General features: G+C 46.7%; 1 protein-coding gene across 2 annotated transcripts in view; it reads right to left on the minus strand.

The window, feature by feature from the left end:
* Nucleotides 1–739: 739 nt before the first annotated feature.
* Nucleotides 740–18,354, minus strand: part of LOC144167318 (xaa-Arg dipeptidase-like) — a 50,016-nt gene continuing 32,401 nt past the window's right edge. The window contains exons 3-7 of one of the 2 annotated variants that reach the window (XM_077696616.1): nt 14,483–14,646; nt 13,477–13,626; nt 8,759–8,888; nt 3,466–3,711; nt 740–2,236 (exon numbers count right to left, since the gene is read on the minus strand). In XM_077696616.1, the coding sequence (XP_077552742.1) occupies nt 1,932–2,236; nt 3,466–3,711; nt 8,759–8,888; nt 13,477–13,626; nt 14,483–14,646 (995 nt within the window). In that variant the 3' untranslated portion in view covers nt 740–1,931. Of the gene's footprint in view, nt 2,237–3,465; nt 3,712–8,758; nt 8,889–13,476; nt 13,627–14,482; nt 14,650–18,354 lie in introns of both variants that reach the window. The other variant, XM_077696615.1, reaches the window with a different exon arrangement.

The following is an 18,354-nucleotide window of genomic DNA, read 5'->3' on the forward strand; positions in this document are numbered from 1 at the left end:
AAATATTAATAAAATATACATGCTTCAGAAGAAAGCCGTCCGCTATATTGCAAACGTACACTACCTTGCTCACACAGAAGAACTGTTTACTCGTTTCCACATATCACCGATTAATACTATGTACGAATATCATTTAGCCTTAAAATATAAGCGATGTATCCGACACAACCAACTTAGTTTTCTTGAAATACCCTGTCTCAGACAAAATCTCGCAGAATATTCGTTTCGCAAAAAGAAATTTGGCACATTCCTTTCTCTCGTACAATGTACGGACACCAAATGCTCCGAAACACCTTGCCCTCTGTTTTGAATAAATTATTGTCAAAGGATGTAATTCCCGAAACATGTTCACCTGCTGCCCTTAGAAGTGCATTATGTATCTAATCATTTCATTTGTGATGTTGTGTTCACATATTTTCTTTTCTCTCTCGTTCACCATACCTGCATTCCGCTTTTCCCCTGTTTGTTTTATGCAGTGGTGATCCTGCTTTGGTTTTATGCTTTTTTTTTTGTTTTGTATGTTTTTTTTTATGCTTTGTTCGTAAGTTCATCTGCGATTGTGTTGTTCTTGCAATATTAGGGATAATGTTGTCATATACGCTCTGTGCGATTTCGCTGTATGCCTTGTACATGGGGGGCTCGGGCGTCCCTCAAGTGATTTTTTCACTTTTTGCCCGGGCCTACCCGCATCGTTCTTTTTGACGATGTAAATAAAACTCACTTTGACTTTGACTTCTCGGAAAAGGGTAGAATCTGGGGTTTCTGCTGTGTATATACAGCCTCGCTGGCTATCCTCTCTTCACCTAGCGCAATGGCTCCGAAATTTCACAATAAAAATTCTTTTGTGGACCTATTAGAGACCGTAAGAATTGCTAAAGCTCGAACCCAGGCAGTTAGCGTCACAACCTGCGGCTACGTTCCAACACCGGGAATACCGAACCATAGGAACGTTCTGGAAAAGAGATAGCGAGGCGTTCAAAGGAAGCAGTTGTTAACTCGCGGCGAATACAGGAGGAGCTTTTAACCCCCTCTGAACAGAATGTCATCTTCGGCAAGTTGTCAATGGCGATAGCACCAAAATACGTAAACCACTGTTTCCGTGCAGCGAAGATAATAACAAGGGACTGGTTCCTAGAAAGCTTATCATCCTGATGATATCGCACGAGTGGCTTACTCTCGCTGCTCGAGTGCTTCTCGGTCAAGGGCCTCCTCGCAGGCGCTTTGAGTTTCGAAATTTTAGTGAAGCTCAGGTCACCCCTTACGCGTATTTGGTGAAAGTTTCGATAGAACTTTCGCCCGAAAATGATGCGACGATTATTCGTTGTTTATTGGCCTAAGGGAGTTAATAGATTGGGCACTCCGCCGTGCGGTTTTTTTAGAAAAAATGTAAAAGAAGTGACCCTGAAAGAATTCGCGAGGATGCAAAAATATTTCTCCAGGGTAGTGCACATACATATTACAGCGCAGTAATACTTGCTAACGTCATGTCTCAATGAATTCAACAGAAAATTTTGTAACAGGCCAGTCCGTCTTTCAAACGACCATAAAAAGTGGAATGGGAAGCAAATTATATCACCCTAATGGGCTATAATCTATAAAATACTGGATTAAAATACCGATTACGATACGAATACTTATGCGTTGCTTACTATCAGAAATGAAACTTCGTACAAATCTTTGTGTACTTGAGTGATAAATCTGCAGAGTTTTAGCGAGCATTCGCTAACTTTCGGCATTAAGAGACGTCGAGATATTTGTCATCAACCTCGTAGAATTGCCCCATCAAGCAATAACGTTTATTTTCACTTGAAATGCTACCGGTGCGGAAAAGCAGGGAGTACTACGATGAACATTACAACGAACTTTGTATACACATTTTTCAACCTATGCGACTGAACAGTGCTACTATACAGTTATATACGTTTTTTAAATTAGTTGTAAATGCGAGATGGGTATTTTCTGGCGCCATAAAACTGGTCCCAAGCGGCCTCCACAAGACGTCTGTCTCGCAGCAGGTCGTAGGTGGTGAGCGCGAGCACTTTGCCCACGTCAAGAGCTTGCTCATGGGACTCTTGTGTGCCAGCGGCCCGGCCGAACTCGTCCGTGTGCATCACAGAGGCCGAGTTGATGCGATAGAGCGGGTGGATGGTTGGCAGTCGGTGCGACACGTTCCCTGCGTCCGAAGTGGCGCCGTATGCGCGCGCACGGCAGTCCTCTTCGTCCACGAACGTCATCCCTGAACAACGTGTTCAACCAAGTCAGGAGAGCTCATCTTTCCCACTTAGGTTAGATTGGCTATTTTCGTCTGCGAAAACGTGTCAAATTTGTTTGTGTAATAGTGTACACAGATTATTCGATGTACTTGCCTTTGAGAAGCCTTAAAACAATATCAATAATTACTAGTTTTCGTTTACAATTACGCTGACACCAGTAAACAAATTACTTACAAATAAACGCAATGCTACAGGGAGATGTACTACAGAGCGCTTAACAGACAGGTAATTTGCCTTTGCTGGGCAAGATACGAAAATTCTGTGAAGCATGCACTCACGCGCAAGTCTTGAATGGCGAAGCTGCTGTAGGTGATCATTGACGGACACAAAGTTGAGTCAGTATTCTTGTAGTGTAGTGGTTGGCGTCGGAGGCATGGCGTTTCAATGGCCTTATGTTCAGCAAAGCCAGAGTGAGCTCGTCGTTTTGGTCGAAGTTTTTGTAAGCGCGACTTATCGTCTCTAACCGATGCTTTGCACGAAGAGCGTCTCGAAGCGTGGCCTCTTCGTCGGTTGTGAGTAATATCCGCGGCCGCGCCATGTGGAGCCAATTATCACATACAGCAGCTTCGACATTCCCGACGCGCCTCTTCTACGGCGCAGAGCGCATGCGCACGACAGCACGAGGACGAACCAACGAGGGGCGAACGCTATGGCATGTCTTTCTCGTTCCGAGCAAGTGGTGACACGATACGGCGAACGCTATTTGCGGCCAATGTTGGTCATTTTCCCTACGTGGGTATGCTTGGCTTGAAGAACGTGCGCTTGAGGCACGCATGAAGGAGCGCTCCGCATTTTCTAGGTAGTTTTAACTCCGAATACCATACACAAACAATTTTCTAAGCAGCTTCGCAGTTAATAATAATGGGTTTGAGTATTTAGGCGGAATGCATTTTGCATCAGGGTGTACGGGGCAACCGTGGAATAACTAAGATGTAGACAGACAATTGTACTTGAATTTCCGGGTAACTTTCTTTGAGGACATATTACAATAACCAGAAAAAAATTAGCAGCATTTTTGCGCATGTGGCTTTGGGCGTACAAAATGAACGATCGTAAAATAAATGCTGCGGTGCGCAATATTTGTTTGATTAAGCGCTGTCGATTAGCCACTAAATTTTGTCTCTGCCGTACAACAAACTAAAGTGAACGGGCGTACCAGGCTGCAACCTTCCGCGGGCTTATTTACACGTACCGTAATGTTTGGAGTGACGCCCGAAGAGGTTCAGCAGCGTTTCGTTGAGCTTCATGCTCTTGCACGTGGCGGCCATTTCAGTCACGGTAACCTTGCAACCTGTAGACACGGCAGCCGCCTCCATGCAGCAAGCGAAATCCTTGCGCAGACTCGTTAGGAGCTCCAAGCTCTGGGCACGAACGGCGAATTCCAATTGGGTGCGTTGAACATCAAGGCCGTTTTTAGGCTCGGATCGGAGAAGAACGCCTGCACAAATGAGTGCGCGATGATAAGAAATGTCCCGTTTTCTGGGACTGGCTTGTCGCTGAGATTTTCTATGTATACCAAACAAGCTACTGATCTGCGTGCCGTTAGTAGGAGGTGGATAATTTGAACAAGGTGTTTAGCGGAGGTGAACGATAGGTCGCGCCTCTATTAGGGGAAGAATAGTAAATGACGTCAGAACAGCTCCAATACTGGCCACCTTCACAAGGCTGTGTCAGCAGGGCATAGCGTAGAGCTTACTGAGCGATGAGATAACGCATCCAAGCATGCTCTGCAGCTGACGCTGTCACATCACTGCGGCAGGAACTGGGTTTGTTTCTCTTCTGTCACAGCGGTGTGGACACGGCCACGCTACAACCGTGTGAGAGTGAAGTGCCCCCAACCGAGCGCGCACGCCAAGCGAAGTCGCAGTAGCGCCGCATTCGTCACTATAAGCCGGAGAAGAACAGGAGTTCTCACCAGGTACATTTTTCTCACCCGAGGAAAACAGCAAAATTCTGATATTTTAATGCAGCGCATGCTGAAAGGTACCGATAGATGGTTGCGATGGCGAATCACCGGGCGCAAAATATTAAAAAGGACGGCCTTATGTAACTGAGAGAAGTCGGCGCATTTGCAGACATGTAAGAAATGAACGCCCCGGTATGTGCGACGACAGTAACACATCCTATTCAAGTGGAGGCTTTCGCATTAGCCGAAATGTATTATACTGCATGCGCTGACATAAATATTTGTATCCCACTTTTTCTCCAGTGGGTATACGCGAAAGCTTTCAGGCCGCCTACTAGCCGCAGGTTACGCGCAATGGGGTTCTTCGCTGCGTTCTTCGCAATGGGGTTCTTCGCTGGGGTTCAAGCAGCTACTTTTCATAGTGATCACTATTGTCTTCCATTTTTGTTCCTGAGGGGGGCTTGCTGCACTGTCGTACAAGGCGAGGTTCACCGGATAACACGGTTACCCCAAACTCGTGGTTTGAATTTTACGTGAGCGCCCTGCTGGTTTTCGCCTTCTGTTTAAAGTCCCCGTGCCAGCCGCCAACCAACCTTCGACGTCGAATACAAAGCCAACGACAAGAAAGACAATAAGCGCGAAACCAAGCAGTCACATAACCGTAAAGTGCAAGCCAAGAATCGTACCCCAGAAGCTTCTGCGTTGGCTGTCAGTCAAGCAAAGCGAAATGAGTATAAAACTGACTCAGGAAAATCGCCAAACTGCAACCGAAGACCAAGGCTCAAAACTGAGCTAGAGAGCAGATTGAGGAACTGCAGGTTGCGTAAACTGTAACCGGTCGCAATGTTGGCACCCATGGCGAATATTACAGTGAAGCTTTCTATGTCTCACTGATCTATCTTCTTCAATCACTGATCAATCTTAAATGTCCCCCCGATCATCTTACTAGGAGGCGATCAGTGCTCCGATGGGAAATATAACTCACGCTAACTACGTCGACGTGCTACCCAAAGAACAGGTGAACTACACCAGACTGCCCAAGGTACTCATATTCGCGCTGAGGCACGCGGCCGTCAGTGACCCCCGTAGTGTTGCTGGCCAACAAGCCTAATGTGCTAATTATAGACTAGTACAACTGCGTCATCAGCCAGTTCAAGAAATAGGATGAGAAGGGTGGGGAGTAGTCGGCCGCCTTCAAGGCAACATGCCGCAGCAGTCTCGAGCAAGCGATACAAAATTGCTCTCTGAAGGAGATGACTGTGACCAGTCTGTACCTCGTATCGGGGCTACCCTTGGTAGCTATAAAGCAGCACATCTTTGGCAGCTGGCGGGTGTACCATGGCATGCAACTGATGGGAGTGCACAGTTGGCTATTTTGTGGTTATCCAGACGTTTCTGGTGCCCTCAAGATTTGGTAACTTGGACATCAAGAACCGCATGCTCTAGTAGAACTAATCTGCTACTAGTGGCATCGAGAGTAGTTCTTATGTCTAGAACATCGCCATCTTGTGCGCGCACTCAGGAATTGCGGCGCATTCAAGGCCTGATGAACTGGTCCAAGGGACTGTCTGTTATCACGGTCTCGGTGGAACCTTTTCGTGCCTTTGAGCGCTCACAAGGTGACCACTGTTCAAAAGCAACCGGCGGAAATCTATTCCTTCGCTTGAAACGTGGCCCATTAGACCCCTATCTACACTATCAGGGTAGGGCTTTGGTGCATGTGGCTTCCTAATTCAGTGAAGTCATGCTGACACCGGGCGCACAGAACGTAGTCATCCCAGAGGTCTATATGTCTCATCGCTCTATATAATGCTACCTGGCACTCTGATGAATATTATGCTCTGCCTCCTATACCCGGACATCCTAAGCTGCGTGGGAGCACTCGGGGTGAGCGAAGAGATGTTCACACTCGCGCCCACTTCACACGCACGTATTCTTGTTTCTGCCTGCTACAGTGTCGTTTCATGCTCAACCTGAAGTTTATAGCGATGCTTCTGAGCGCATGTTAGTCCACCACCATCACCATCATCATAATCATCATCATCATCATCAGCCTACTGAAGTCCACTCCAGGATGAAGGCCTCTCCCATTGATCTCCAACCGCTGCTCTCCTGCGCTACTCGGCTAAGTGTACTCTGCTGACTTTTCTATCTCTCGCTTGACGACATGGACGTGGTACATGGTTGAGTACCCTGTCCTTAACCCAGCATGCTCCATGGGCTGTTGGGAGCACGCTGTCACCTTCCAGGATGTCACCTTCAAGTCCTCAAACATCCGAAAATTAGTACAGCAATCTTTTCCAGTACAATAGCTCCTCCCGCCTTCAAAACAACCATGGTTATGCCGTCGTCAGCTGCAGCTTTCCTATTTTCATGCCTTTGAGAGCCTTTCCAACTTCACTTTTAGTTACTAACAGGACATCGCAAGTTAAACTTGTTTGCACCGCCGTTTCCCCTTGTCTAACGCCGCTGCAGACAGCGAGATGTAAAATCATTTTACTACCGGTATTATATCAACCAAGTTGTGTGTAATCTTACGCTGGTAGTCTCTCAGTGCATACATCCTGTCTTTGCCGATGGTTAGCTTTCTCTGGGTTGCTTTCAAGCTTCCCCCTATTTTCAGCGTTTCCTCGATCATTCCCGTCTTATATGCACGAATGTCGATTGTTTTGCTTGTGTTAATTAGTTTCGAAATCTCGGCTACTTCAATCCGATCCGCCGTACTTGACACTTTTGTGTTCTTACGTTTGGCAATTACTTCTTTGGTTTTCTTAGTTAGTTTTCCAGCTTTTCTCCTACATGTCACTTCTCGATTGCCGATGTAAGGTTGTCAGTTAACCTGTATACACTGACCTCGTTCTCCTCGTCCAGACGCGCGAATTTATTGGGAAGAGCTATTTAAACTACTGCAATCTGGCTCTGACTGACTCCAAGGGGGGTTCTTAGTTTTTACAAGTTTCCGTCTTTTTCTTTTGAGATTCAGCCTTTGTTTGCGTCTTACCATCCTGTGATTACCGCTCCGAATCTTACTTAAAATCTCTACGTCTTGCAGGATACCTGTATTGTGACATCAAATAAAGTTATTTCGCTTTTTTGTGGTACCATCGGCCCTTTTTTATGTATATTTCGTATTCTTCGTTTGTAAAAGAATGTGTTTATCAACCTCATGTTGCTTCTGCCTGCAAATCTCACCGGTGTATCTCGTCGACTGGTGCGATTTCCTATTCCGAAGATTGCCACTGACCTTTCTCTCATTTGCTTCTTACCAACCTTTGCCCTTAAATCTCCAATTACAATTGTGAACTGCGTTGTTGCCTTCTTTATTGCTGATTTGACGTCCTTGTAGAAGATGTCTACGGGTTCGTCATCATAGCTGGTTTTTAGCTTTATCACAACAGCCGCGACTAGCTCACTATTGATAAAAAACTCCTCCACGTTTCCTGCTATTTATCTGAGGATTAAAAACCGCACCCCGTGTTCTTTCTTCACTTGCGGTCAATGGGTATAAGAGAATGTGCCCACCAGTGAGCTCCATCAAGCCTTCTCCTGCACTTCTAACTTCGCTTACCTCTATAGTATCCCACTTAATACCTGAGGGTTCCTCTAGTAATACAGCTAAAACTTCCTCAGTAGAAAAGGTGCATGCGTTGAACGTTGCCACGGGAAGTTCCGAAAGCGGCATGTACGTACCCAGAGTCCAGCGTACATAGTAGCATTTACTGTCATCGGTCACAATCTCTCATTTGTGTCCCTAGTGCTAGAGCAGCGCCCATTGGCAGCTGGGGCCGTGTGTTGAAGATGATACTGAATAAACAATGCCCAGCTCCACAATAAAATAGGCACACCCTTAGCTCGCTGAACGTGCTCACACATTCGGGCCCTAAGCAGGGCCCTCAACGAGTGATGGGCTCTCTGGCTCTATTTCTACGTCGCTTCTGCGAAATGATGTATGGTTACACATCGGAAGACAAACAAAAAAAACGGCAGCCTTGAGTTCTGGCGCGTACCGGGCACTTGCTGCTTTTTTTTTTGACAAAGCCGCACATATCAGCAGTGTACGAAATTCCTGTCGTGGGAATGCTAGGCAATGGGTTCAAAGCAGGAATGTGTGCTGCTGAATCGCGTGTTGCTAGAAGAGCTGCGACCGCGTGGAGTCCGTCTCCATGTGGGCACAGGCGAGACATTTCTTGTCTAATTTGATTGATTGATTGTGGGGTTTAACGCGCCGACGCAACGCAGGCGATGAGGCGCGCCGTAGTGGAGGGCTCCGGATTAATTTTGACCACCTGGGGATCTTTATCGTGCGCCGAAATCTCGTACACACGGGCGTTTTGGTTTTCGCCTCCATCAGAAAAGCGGCCGCCGCGGCCGGGAAACACACATTTCTTGTCTAACCTAGTACCATCCCCATATTCAGTCATGGCAGAAGGGCAAGTAGGGCAAGTTTTTTGACTCATTACGAGAAATGGGGTATATTTTGGTGCACCGCTACGGAACATTTTAAGAGTGGTCTATAGCAAAACGTCCATATACGTATCGCGCAGGGCTCAATTTACGAATTTACCCAAGGTATCCTCACCGTGGAGCCTGGAGTCAGGCCCGAGGCGCTCTCTCAGCAGTGACAGGTTGGTGTAGGCGAGAACAGCAGCATCCATGGCACGGGGCTGCGTTGTATTAAGGTCCTCGGGCGCTTCAAATACTACACCAAGCTGCGCAAGAACAGAATAACCCAGGTTACTAGCTGCTTTGTGTCCAAGTTGCACCATTGGCCTGCGTATTCTGCAACCACACGAATTATAAAGAAACTTTTTGTAGTTGTGGTAAGCATACTGGGACGCCAAATGTTGGGACGCCAAAAGTTCCGGTTCGACTAAATGACGTGCCGAACCGGTCCCGAAGCTTTCAACCGGTTCGCAAACCTGTTCGAGGAGTTTAGTTATCAACGATTTGACACAAAAATGTTTAGTAGCTTATAGCAACCATAACTGAATACAAAAGAACATTTCAGGTACTGCCTTTTTCCAATGAATGTGGTGCAGTTTCAACGCCAACTTTCAGCCATTAGGCCAGATATTAGGCAAAATATAGGAAGTTGTGACGATGCACAAGTTCCTTTCTCGCCCAGCGCATACCGTATTTACCCGATTCTAACGCGCCCCCGATTCTAGCGCGCACTCGATTTTCCTGGCAAAAAAACCGAAAAAAGTTGCACCTCCGATTGTAACGCGCACGGGACTTTGTGACCCAGACAAACGAATGCGAGAGAAACGGGCGATTTTTTATTTCCCGAAGTAATCTCACTCATCTCACTCCTCGTCGCTCTCCGCTGACCACAACATCTCGGCCTCGGTGCCTTCAAGCGCGTTCGCGATGCCACACTTCTGAACGAACGTTCAACCACGGTCGATGGGATCGTGGCCCACGCCTCGCACGCCCATCTCGAGAGCTTCTCCAGAGGTGCACGCTTCAGCCGACCGCTCGTTTTGAACGCGTGGGAGCCGCTGCTGCCATTGCTGTTATCAAGCTCGCAAGTGAAACGATTTGACGATTTGTGTGAACGCCGATAGAAAAGCCTAGGTGCCTAGGCTTGCTGAGTCCGAAAAATTGTTGCTAAAAGCTTTGGCGCCATCTTGAGATGGCGATGGCGATGGGTGGGACGAAATTTCCGCTGTTTCGGCAGTTTCGGTTTTGTATCCGATTCTAACGCGCATGCGATTTTTCGGCCTATTTTTTCGGAAAAAAAGTGCGCGTTACAATCGGGTAAATACGGTATGTAATTTCAGTGGAAGTGTGAGAGGTGGGGACTATCAACAAAATTCACACTAAAAATTTATATCCAGCCTCTTATGCGCACAAAAAAACGTATCTGAAGTTTGCAGAAAAAAACTTCCTTCCAAAATACAAATCTTATCTTAAAGCCGGTTCAATTCACAAGCACGCGTTGGCCGAATCGCATGCTACTCGAAGTTTTCCCCTCAGTAAAAAGCTACTGCAGCTATCCCCGCAGATATTTTAACAGATGGGCTCTGTAGCAATTCTTCGATTCGGGGGTTTCGCAAAACTCAGATGAATAGTATAAAGAAAAATAATCACCGGCACTGGCAGGATTCGAAAATGTGTCTGGTAGATCAACAGAACTAGAGGCAGTCTTTTAACCACTCTTTTACGACTGTTTTTTTATGTGTGGACATTTTAGAAAAAGCTCAGACAAGTCAATTAACACAAGATATAAACACTAACAGACAGCAAAGGGCAAGCAAGCACACCAGTCCAACAAAGGTCGGCACCATTTCAATACTCAGGCAAGCAAACACACGCATTCAAAACAGGCAGCTACTCCACTGGATCACTCTGCGCCGCAAAAACGCTCCGTACCAATGCCTCCTGTTCCCCGAAAATGCACTTGGTTGGCCTAGGGGGTTCCGCATACCGATCAGTCATCGGGCACTTCCACAAGCTAAACAATCCTAGGAGAAGAAAACGTCACATGCCACCTGATTAAATTCTTCAAATGGGAAGAAGCGAATGGTGTACGGGGTAATGCAAATGTCCTTTTTAGTGTCGGTTGCAGAACGTCCCAGAGAAACAGCGCGTTATAGCACAGCACAAAACAATGGTCAGTAGTCACTGGTTTATTGCACAAGCGGCAATTGTCTGACCAAGGGATCGATATCTCTTTTTCGCGCAGCCATGTTTTAACTGCAAACGTTTGCGAATGAAGCTTAAAGAAAAGTGTTTTGGCATTTGGCGGCCCGCACATACGCTTGACATGGGCTTGACTATTATTCTTATGGTCCCGCAAGTATGGGTGGTGATAAAGAGGCACGGAGAACAGATTATGAATTAAGGTTGCCGTCATAGCCTTCCTTGGAAGAATAAACAGGTACTCCCTAGAAAACCGCGCAGTAAGAGAAGCAAAAATATCAACAACTTCTTTTAGAAAACCCCATGGCGGCTTCTTGTTCGCCGCATCTGTAGAAACAAGGAGGAAAAGTAAATGGTAACTTATGCGCTCTTGAAGTATAGTAAGCAAAAGTAACTGTTTTTTTTCTTCACAGCATGGAAAACTGGCCTTAATACAGCCCACAAAAGCTATCCGTCCTCCAAGATGCACATCACTGCAGCTGGAATAAGCCGTCCGTGAAAACACCGGCAAGCAGACGCACGCGTCTAACAGATGCAGCCATTCTGGTGGATCACTTTTCGCTGCAGAAATGCTGCGTACCAACGCAGCCTGCTACCGAAAAATGGACTTCGTCCGGCGAGGGGGTTCCGCGTGCCTGTCAGTCATGCGGCACTTCCACAAGCTATACAATCCCATGGGAAGAAATATATCATAGAGCACTCCAGTAGCATTTCGAAAAAGGCAAGAAACAAATTGTATAAGAGGTAAGGTCCATGTCCTTTTTACAGTTCCTTACAAAACATCAAAAAAAAAAAAAACAGCGCATCCCGGCACAAAACAAAACAATTACTGAGGGTTTCAGGCTGATTACATAAGGGGGCAATTGTCAGACCAAGGAATAAACACTCCTTTTTCGTGTAACCATGTTTTCACTGGGAGTGTTGATGTACGCAACTTAAAGAAAAACGTTTTTGCATTTCGCGGAAGACACATACGTGTGACACGCTTCAATACACTATCCTTATGGTTGCCAATCTAAGGCTGACGATAAACCAGCACGGCGAACAGATTCTCTAATTAAGTCTTCGTCGAAGCCTTCCTAGAAATGATAAACAGATATGGCAGGGAAAACCTCGCAGTAAGAACGCGAGAGGCATCGATCGCCTCCTATAAAAAGCCCCATGGCGGCTTCGCACTAACTTCACCCGTGTAGGCAAGCCAAAAAGGATAAATAAAAACTTATTCGCTGTTGAATATAATTTAGCAGAATGGGATGATGCGTCACTTCTTAGAAGAAAAATCGAGACACCAGCTGGTGTACGAACAAATGCGTCAGCCAAGCACCCCCAGACACAAATGGAAGAAACAAATTGGCCCTGCGCATAGGTTCGCCTTGAGACCTCCCACAAATGTTTCAAAACCTCTATGCAGAACTTGTACTTTAAAACGCGCACAATGAAATTTTTGCAGCACATAAACAAGCTTTGCGACAAGGAAGACATTATATACCTGCACACGCGCAAACACAGAAAATTCTCATCCCATTCATGCCTGCGAGGCCGGTTGACTTTTTGGAGTGTCAATGACTAATGCCGCCCTGTTTTTCGTATTTTGTGCAAAGGAACACCTAGGTATTGAAGTGCGTCCTTATCCCAAGTAATGCCAGCCCATTCACCAAACCAAAATTTCGTTGTTGTTTTTTCCATATCCACAGACGCTCCAGGCGCATCACAAAACTGCCTGTTGAGATTAAGGGCTTCTTGAAAGCTTTTTTTATTCCAGAAAAAATTAGGCAATGTCATCTGCGCAAGCAAGGACCTTAACCTCGCAGGATAATGGGGAATAAACTCCGTAACCTTTGAATATGCTGAATACAAAGGCAGAGAGGTTCAAGGTATAGTCAGTACCCGTTAGTAAAACGCCCTAATTACTCGGCCGTGACTGTAGGGAGAGAAATCACGCCACCTGCTCCACACAGAACACGTGATAGGGTACACTTTGCACCTGCGGGCGCCTAGTTTAGGTATGCGTGTTGCGTTCGTTTGTTCCGCTTCGATTTGCTGCTTCTTCGCCGTTATAGCAACAAAGATGGAGTAAAAGTCGTTGCGGCAGCGAATAAAAAGCACATCGAGGGCAATCGAGGACTTAAACCATTGTGATGGTTGTGGAGGTTGCGTACAGCTTCGGTACCTTCAAGTCTTACATGTTAGTGTGAGTGTCCTTCATTTCTCTGCAAAGATGTTGCATACTTCTAAAGGACCTAACAAAATTGCTTTTCGGTTTGCAGATGGATTTTCTTTAAATAAAATTACCGTTGTAAAAATAAAACTTTAATAAGTACCAATAAGCTGGGAGCTAAGGTCTTGTAGGAATTTTCATTATGGTAACCCCAATATTTAGTGAAGTTACTGTTTTGTTTAATGGCGGGTACATTAGCGTAAACTTGGTTCATGAAGAAGGTCTTAGGGGCAGTTGGTCTTTCGAAGTGATAGAATAAAACGGGCAAAAAAGGACAAGACGAACGGAAAGAATATTTGGTGTCTGCGTGTGGTCTTGTTCCCATTCGTCCCGTCTTTTCTTGCACCTTTTATGCTATCATGTAAAGTTAGCATCCCTTTATCCGCGAGGGTCTACGTAGAAATCGTGTGTCAAACCCGAAAGGAGACACTAACCGTACAGCGCGCCGACAACAGCATCCTCAGACAGCTGATATTCGCCGGGTGGGCAATGAGTGCAGCGTCTACGCCTTCAAATGCTCCGGCCTTCAGCAGGAACTCCTTGCCCATGCCGCCCTCTTCGGCGGGTGTGCCCAGTAGCACAACCTTGGTGAAAGAGAATGCGGTCAGTTTCATAGCAAGGCTGAAGGTGATTGGGCGTGGCAGGCTGCCATAAAACAGCATTCTGCATACAGGATAACCACAGCCAGTTGTAGCCACACTGCCCGACAAGAAAGAATTGAGAAATCTTGACGCAGGACTGAAAACCTCCCTTTTATATGCACATGTATCAGGGGCCTGCGCCAACGTTTATGCCCAATACGTTAAAAAGCGGAATCTTTATCTTAGTATCAACGATCCTTTACCCCAAAACTTTAGTAAGTAGAGAAATAAAAAGGTATGGTCAAACCTAAACGTCCCACGTAAGCATCTAGGGAAGAAAAAAAAATTACAGTAAGCTACACTCAATATTCTCAGTCGGACAATATGTATGCGTATCACATTCCAAGTTAAAAATTTATAACGAACGGGTAAGCAAATTAGCTACATACGAAAAACATTCGCAATTCGCAGCACTATCTGGAAAAAATGGTCGCAATTCCCATGAGCTGAAGGCTACGGGTACAGCGAATTGATTTCCCGAAATTTCGCCGTCTTTGCGTGGCTGCAATTGACGACGCTGATAAATGAGGATTGGGAGAATGCACGGCAGCATTAGGGGTTTCAAGGTCGTTGGTCAACGGATAGAAGCACCCACGTATGATTCCACATACGGGAGAACACTGCGTCGCTTGTATAGCAATCCTACTCATTTTGCTGCTGAATGCCCCGGCGGCCGTAAAGTATATTTTTATAGTTGGATGGCGCCGCTACTCTTAGTAGAACTTCAAGAACGATTCATGAAGTCAAGACACCTAAGTGGAATGTTCCCGCTCATTTCAGCAATATAGACCATACTTACTGTGCCCGGGATGTTCGTCCCAAAAGAATCTTGGTGCCATCGCATAAGCTCACGCACGGCCACCAGTGCCGCGAGTGCACTCTCGGCGATCAGGTTGTGCCCACACGCGTGCCCCAGACCGGGAAGGGCGTCGTACTCGCAGAGCAGTGCCACCACGGGGGAACCTGCTGTGACCGACCGAGAGAGCAGCATAAGCCCAAATGCACGCTCTAAGTGCAGAAAGTCTACACACTAAACTGATTATATAGCGACACACTATGTAGTTTATACGAGCGGGCACCACACTTGACAACGCGTACTCAGGAGCGTGTGTCGGTTTTCGGTGTAATTGATGTCAACGGCGCATGCGGCACACAAGGCTGCAGCGCGAGAACGGGACAGGTACGTTCAGCTGTCCTTGCTATGGCGTGGCCCTTAGTTTCCGTAGTCAAGTCGTTAGTAAGTGATCGATTGCAGGCGGGAGAGCCGAAGGGCCGACGTTTCCTTCGTCTTTCTTCCCTATACTATCAGGTAATTGACCCGACTGGCTCACTAGCGTTACCTGAGGCTACCGAGTGCCACAAGGCACCACCTTCCATGAAAAAAAGCGGCCTCCGCGGCGGGGAAAACAACTCGCATCTTTGGGCTCACCAGCACCACACCTTAGCCAGAAAAAGGTCGAAAGATGGGCACGTATCTCCGCACTATTTGCTAGCGCGATGGACCTGCTTATACCAGGATGTACTCAGTCAGCCACATCTCGTCTCCTTGCTCATGTGCGCGGGCATGGCACGTGTTGCCAAATGTTGGAAATTTACGACTCGACTGCCATGTGTTCGTGTTGATGGTGTGACGCCAAGCAAATGTGCCGCTTTTCGCTGTCGGAAATTTCGGTGTTTACGGTGACAGTGTTGCGATTAATTCAACATCAACCCGAAGTCATGCGAAAATGGCAACCTGCGATACTCACTCATACGCAAAAAACTCACGTTTAAAACTGCGTCAAGGCACATGCTGCTATCTCTTTTTTTGTTCCTTGGTGTTCGCAGTACTTCTGACTGTCAACAGGTGGCGACAAAAGTCCAAAATAAACATAGTGCCGGAGAAATAAAATAAAATAAAATAAATCAAACGGTTAACGACGAAACGCTTCCAGCATCCGTTGTTGATAATGTGCGGTCATTGTCATTTTGACCCTACAAGTGGAGGCACAGAATAACACCCTGAATGAGCTTCTAGAACAGCGCAGGTGTGCACGTCGCCTAATAATTCAAAGTTTCTGCTGTTGCGGCATTGACCCACCACTTCGATTTTGGGTCACCTGTTATATCATAAAAATCGCGTGACCTTCCCCCTTGGAGCCGATGTCAGTCGACAGACAACCGGCCACTTACTCGGAACCTCGCATTGCTGACCTGAGCCACGTATTCGAGACAGCATACCCAGCGCACATTCGCGGTCTGCGCCACTTTTCGCTGTTAACGAAGACTTTCCTGTTTTGCGTGGCACTTCTATCGGGCCTGGATGTCCTGGACCCTGCGGGAACGTTTTTGAGCAATTATTCTGGCGCGTGTTCCCGTGCTTTACAGGTGCATTTGTGACGGCGGATTGAATGAATGAATGAATGAATGAATAATGAATGAATGAATGAATGAATGAATGAATGAATGAATGAATGAATGAATGAATGAATGCGGAGACCAGTGTGCCATTTGGAGGTTTTGTGAGAAACCAAAGATGTTCCTTCTCGCCACCAAAGCGGTGAGCGAGGAGTAGTGCCTGCCGCTAGCGGCGCATACGGCCGGGGGAACAGCAGCAGCAACAGCCCCATGAAAGACTAGGCGAGAGGCAAGTGAAGCTTCGCTTTAATACCCAGGAGGGGCCCTGACGCCACATTTTTGCGAAGCCACTTCTCTTTTCCACTGCGCTACTTTACACTTCTTCCACCGCTTCTTCCGGCCAGACAGCAGCCGATCGTTTTGCCACCGCGGTGCGGCCGGACGCCGCGAAATCTCTCTGAATTAGCTCTAGCAACGAAGCAACATGGACGCCGTAGTCATTGAAACAGATAAAGAAATTGGAAGGAAAGAAAGTGGAGAAAAAATGCCTGCCAGGTGGGATCCGAACCCACGATCTCCAGAATACCGGTCTGGTGCGATAACCACTACGCTACCGGCGGGGCTATTTCCCCACCACCTTTTGGGGTATTTATTATTGCTCTTCCAGCACTGGTTTCCCCAAGACGCATTACCTGCGTCAGTAACCTCTGTGACGCCCTCAATCGAAGTGTAGCAGACTGGCTCTCCCGTATTACCTAGGTAAGAAACATTTGGAGTGTCTACAGTCGCGGTTTGTCGGCGCGTATTACGTTTTAGTATCCTGTTGCGAAAAATCTCACTGCAGTCATAAAATGCCTCCATAATACCCCAATATCCCTTTCCGGGGGCTATGAATGGTTTGGAATTAAATATTTCAACCCGAGTGAACTCTACGACTAAGCAGATTCAGCATTTTACGGTAGCACTCACCAGTTCACAGCTGTCAGTCTCCGTGATCTCGGCGTGTTGATCATTCTCCGTCCTCCAGGCTCAGATCCAACCGCTTGCCATCCAGTTGTTGCGTCTTGTTGCGGGCACAGTGAGAGGTGTGTTTTGTTTTGTAGCGCGGACAACGAATGCGGTCTCATTACGAATATATGCGTCGTAGAAAAATATATTTCGGTGATGCGATTACCGAATACCTGATAATAACTTTTGCATTTTATAAGAATATAAGCCACGCGAAAATGTTAAGTATATTCCACGGCTCTGCGTCGTGAAAGATGTGCACTCATGCCTTATAGCAAGAACCAAGAAAAGTGAATTAAACCACTGAAAAATTAATGATCTGCAAGTCCGGAAGAAACAAAATAGCTCGTACAGAAATGAAAAAAAAAAAAAACTCAATTGCAGCTTCTGAAGTGCTAAAGACGTTCGTATAAACCTAAGCCCGCACATCTGCAGCCTTATCCATTGGGCGACTCCGAGCGCGCGCCAACAGCGAACGGATTTTATTACAACGCTCCCCGCCATCTAGTAAACAATCCAAGAACTAAACTAGAGGTAGCCACGCCATCTAGTAAACAATCCAAGCGCATCTTTTCATCATATACAAGTACCGCCATCTAGTAAACAATCCAAGAACTAAACTAGAGGTAGCCACGCCATCTAGTGAACAATCCAAGAACTAAACTAGAGGTGGCTACATACATACGTCGAGGATGGACAGACCCACGCCTTAAGGAGCTTCGCACCTAAAAGCGCGGGAATGAAACAGGGATGCCCTTTGAGCCCAATACTGCTTATGCTTTACATGGCAGGGTCAGAAAAGGAACTGGAAGAAAGTCAAGTAGGGTTCAACCTGACGCATATGCTTCAAGGTGAAGTGGTACAACAGCGTAATCCGGGACTGTCATACGCAGATGACATTGTTCTTTTAGCTGGCAGTTGTGAACATGTTTTTTGTGTGTTGAAAAAAAATGCACGTTGGTTAGCCAGGAAAGACAGAACATGGCCTGCACATCTCAGAGGTTCATCTTGTAAGCTAATTACATTATGTTTACAGCTCACTTTTTTAAAAGATGGTACAAATTTCGGCTCACCACTGACGCCCTCTCTCCGTCGCCGTCTCCGTCTCTTCCTTCCAGCCCAGCTGGTTGCCAGGCTGGGACGACTGTTGCGTGACATGAAGGCGCCCAGCGTGCAGCAGCAGGTTGGTTCGTAGTGTGAGATGTTTGGACGATTTTCAGCTCTGTAGGTGAAAAAATGCTCTGCAGACTACGGCGCGCCTCATCGCCTGCGTTGCGTCGGCGCGTTAAGCCCTACAATCACTCAAATCAATCTGGAAGGGGCGCG

The sequence above is a fragment of the Haemaphysalis longicornis genome, unplaced genomic scaffold (genome assembly GCF_048455015.1).
Source record: "Haemaphysalis longicornis isolate Haplotype H1 unplaced genomic scaffold, Haemaphysalis longicornis Haplotype H1 scaffold_2, whole genome shotgun sequence".
NCBI classification, from domain to species: domain Eukaryota; kingdom Metazoa; phylum Arthropoda; class Arachnida; order Ixodida; family Ixodidae; genus Haemaphysalis; species Haemaphysalis longicornis.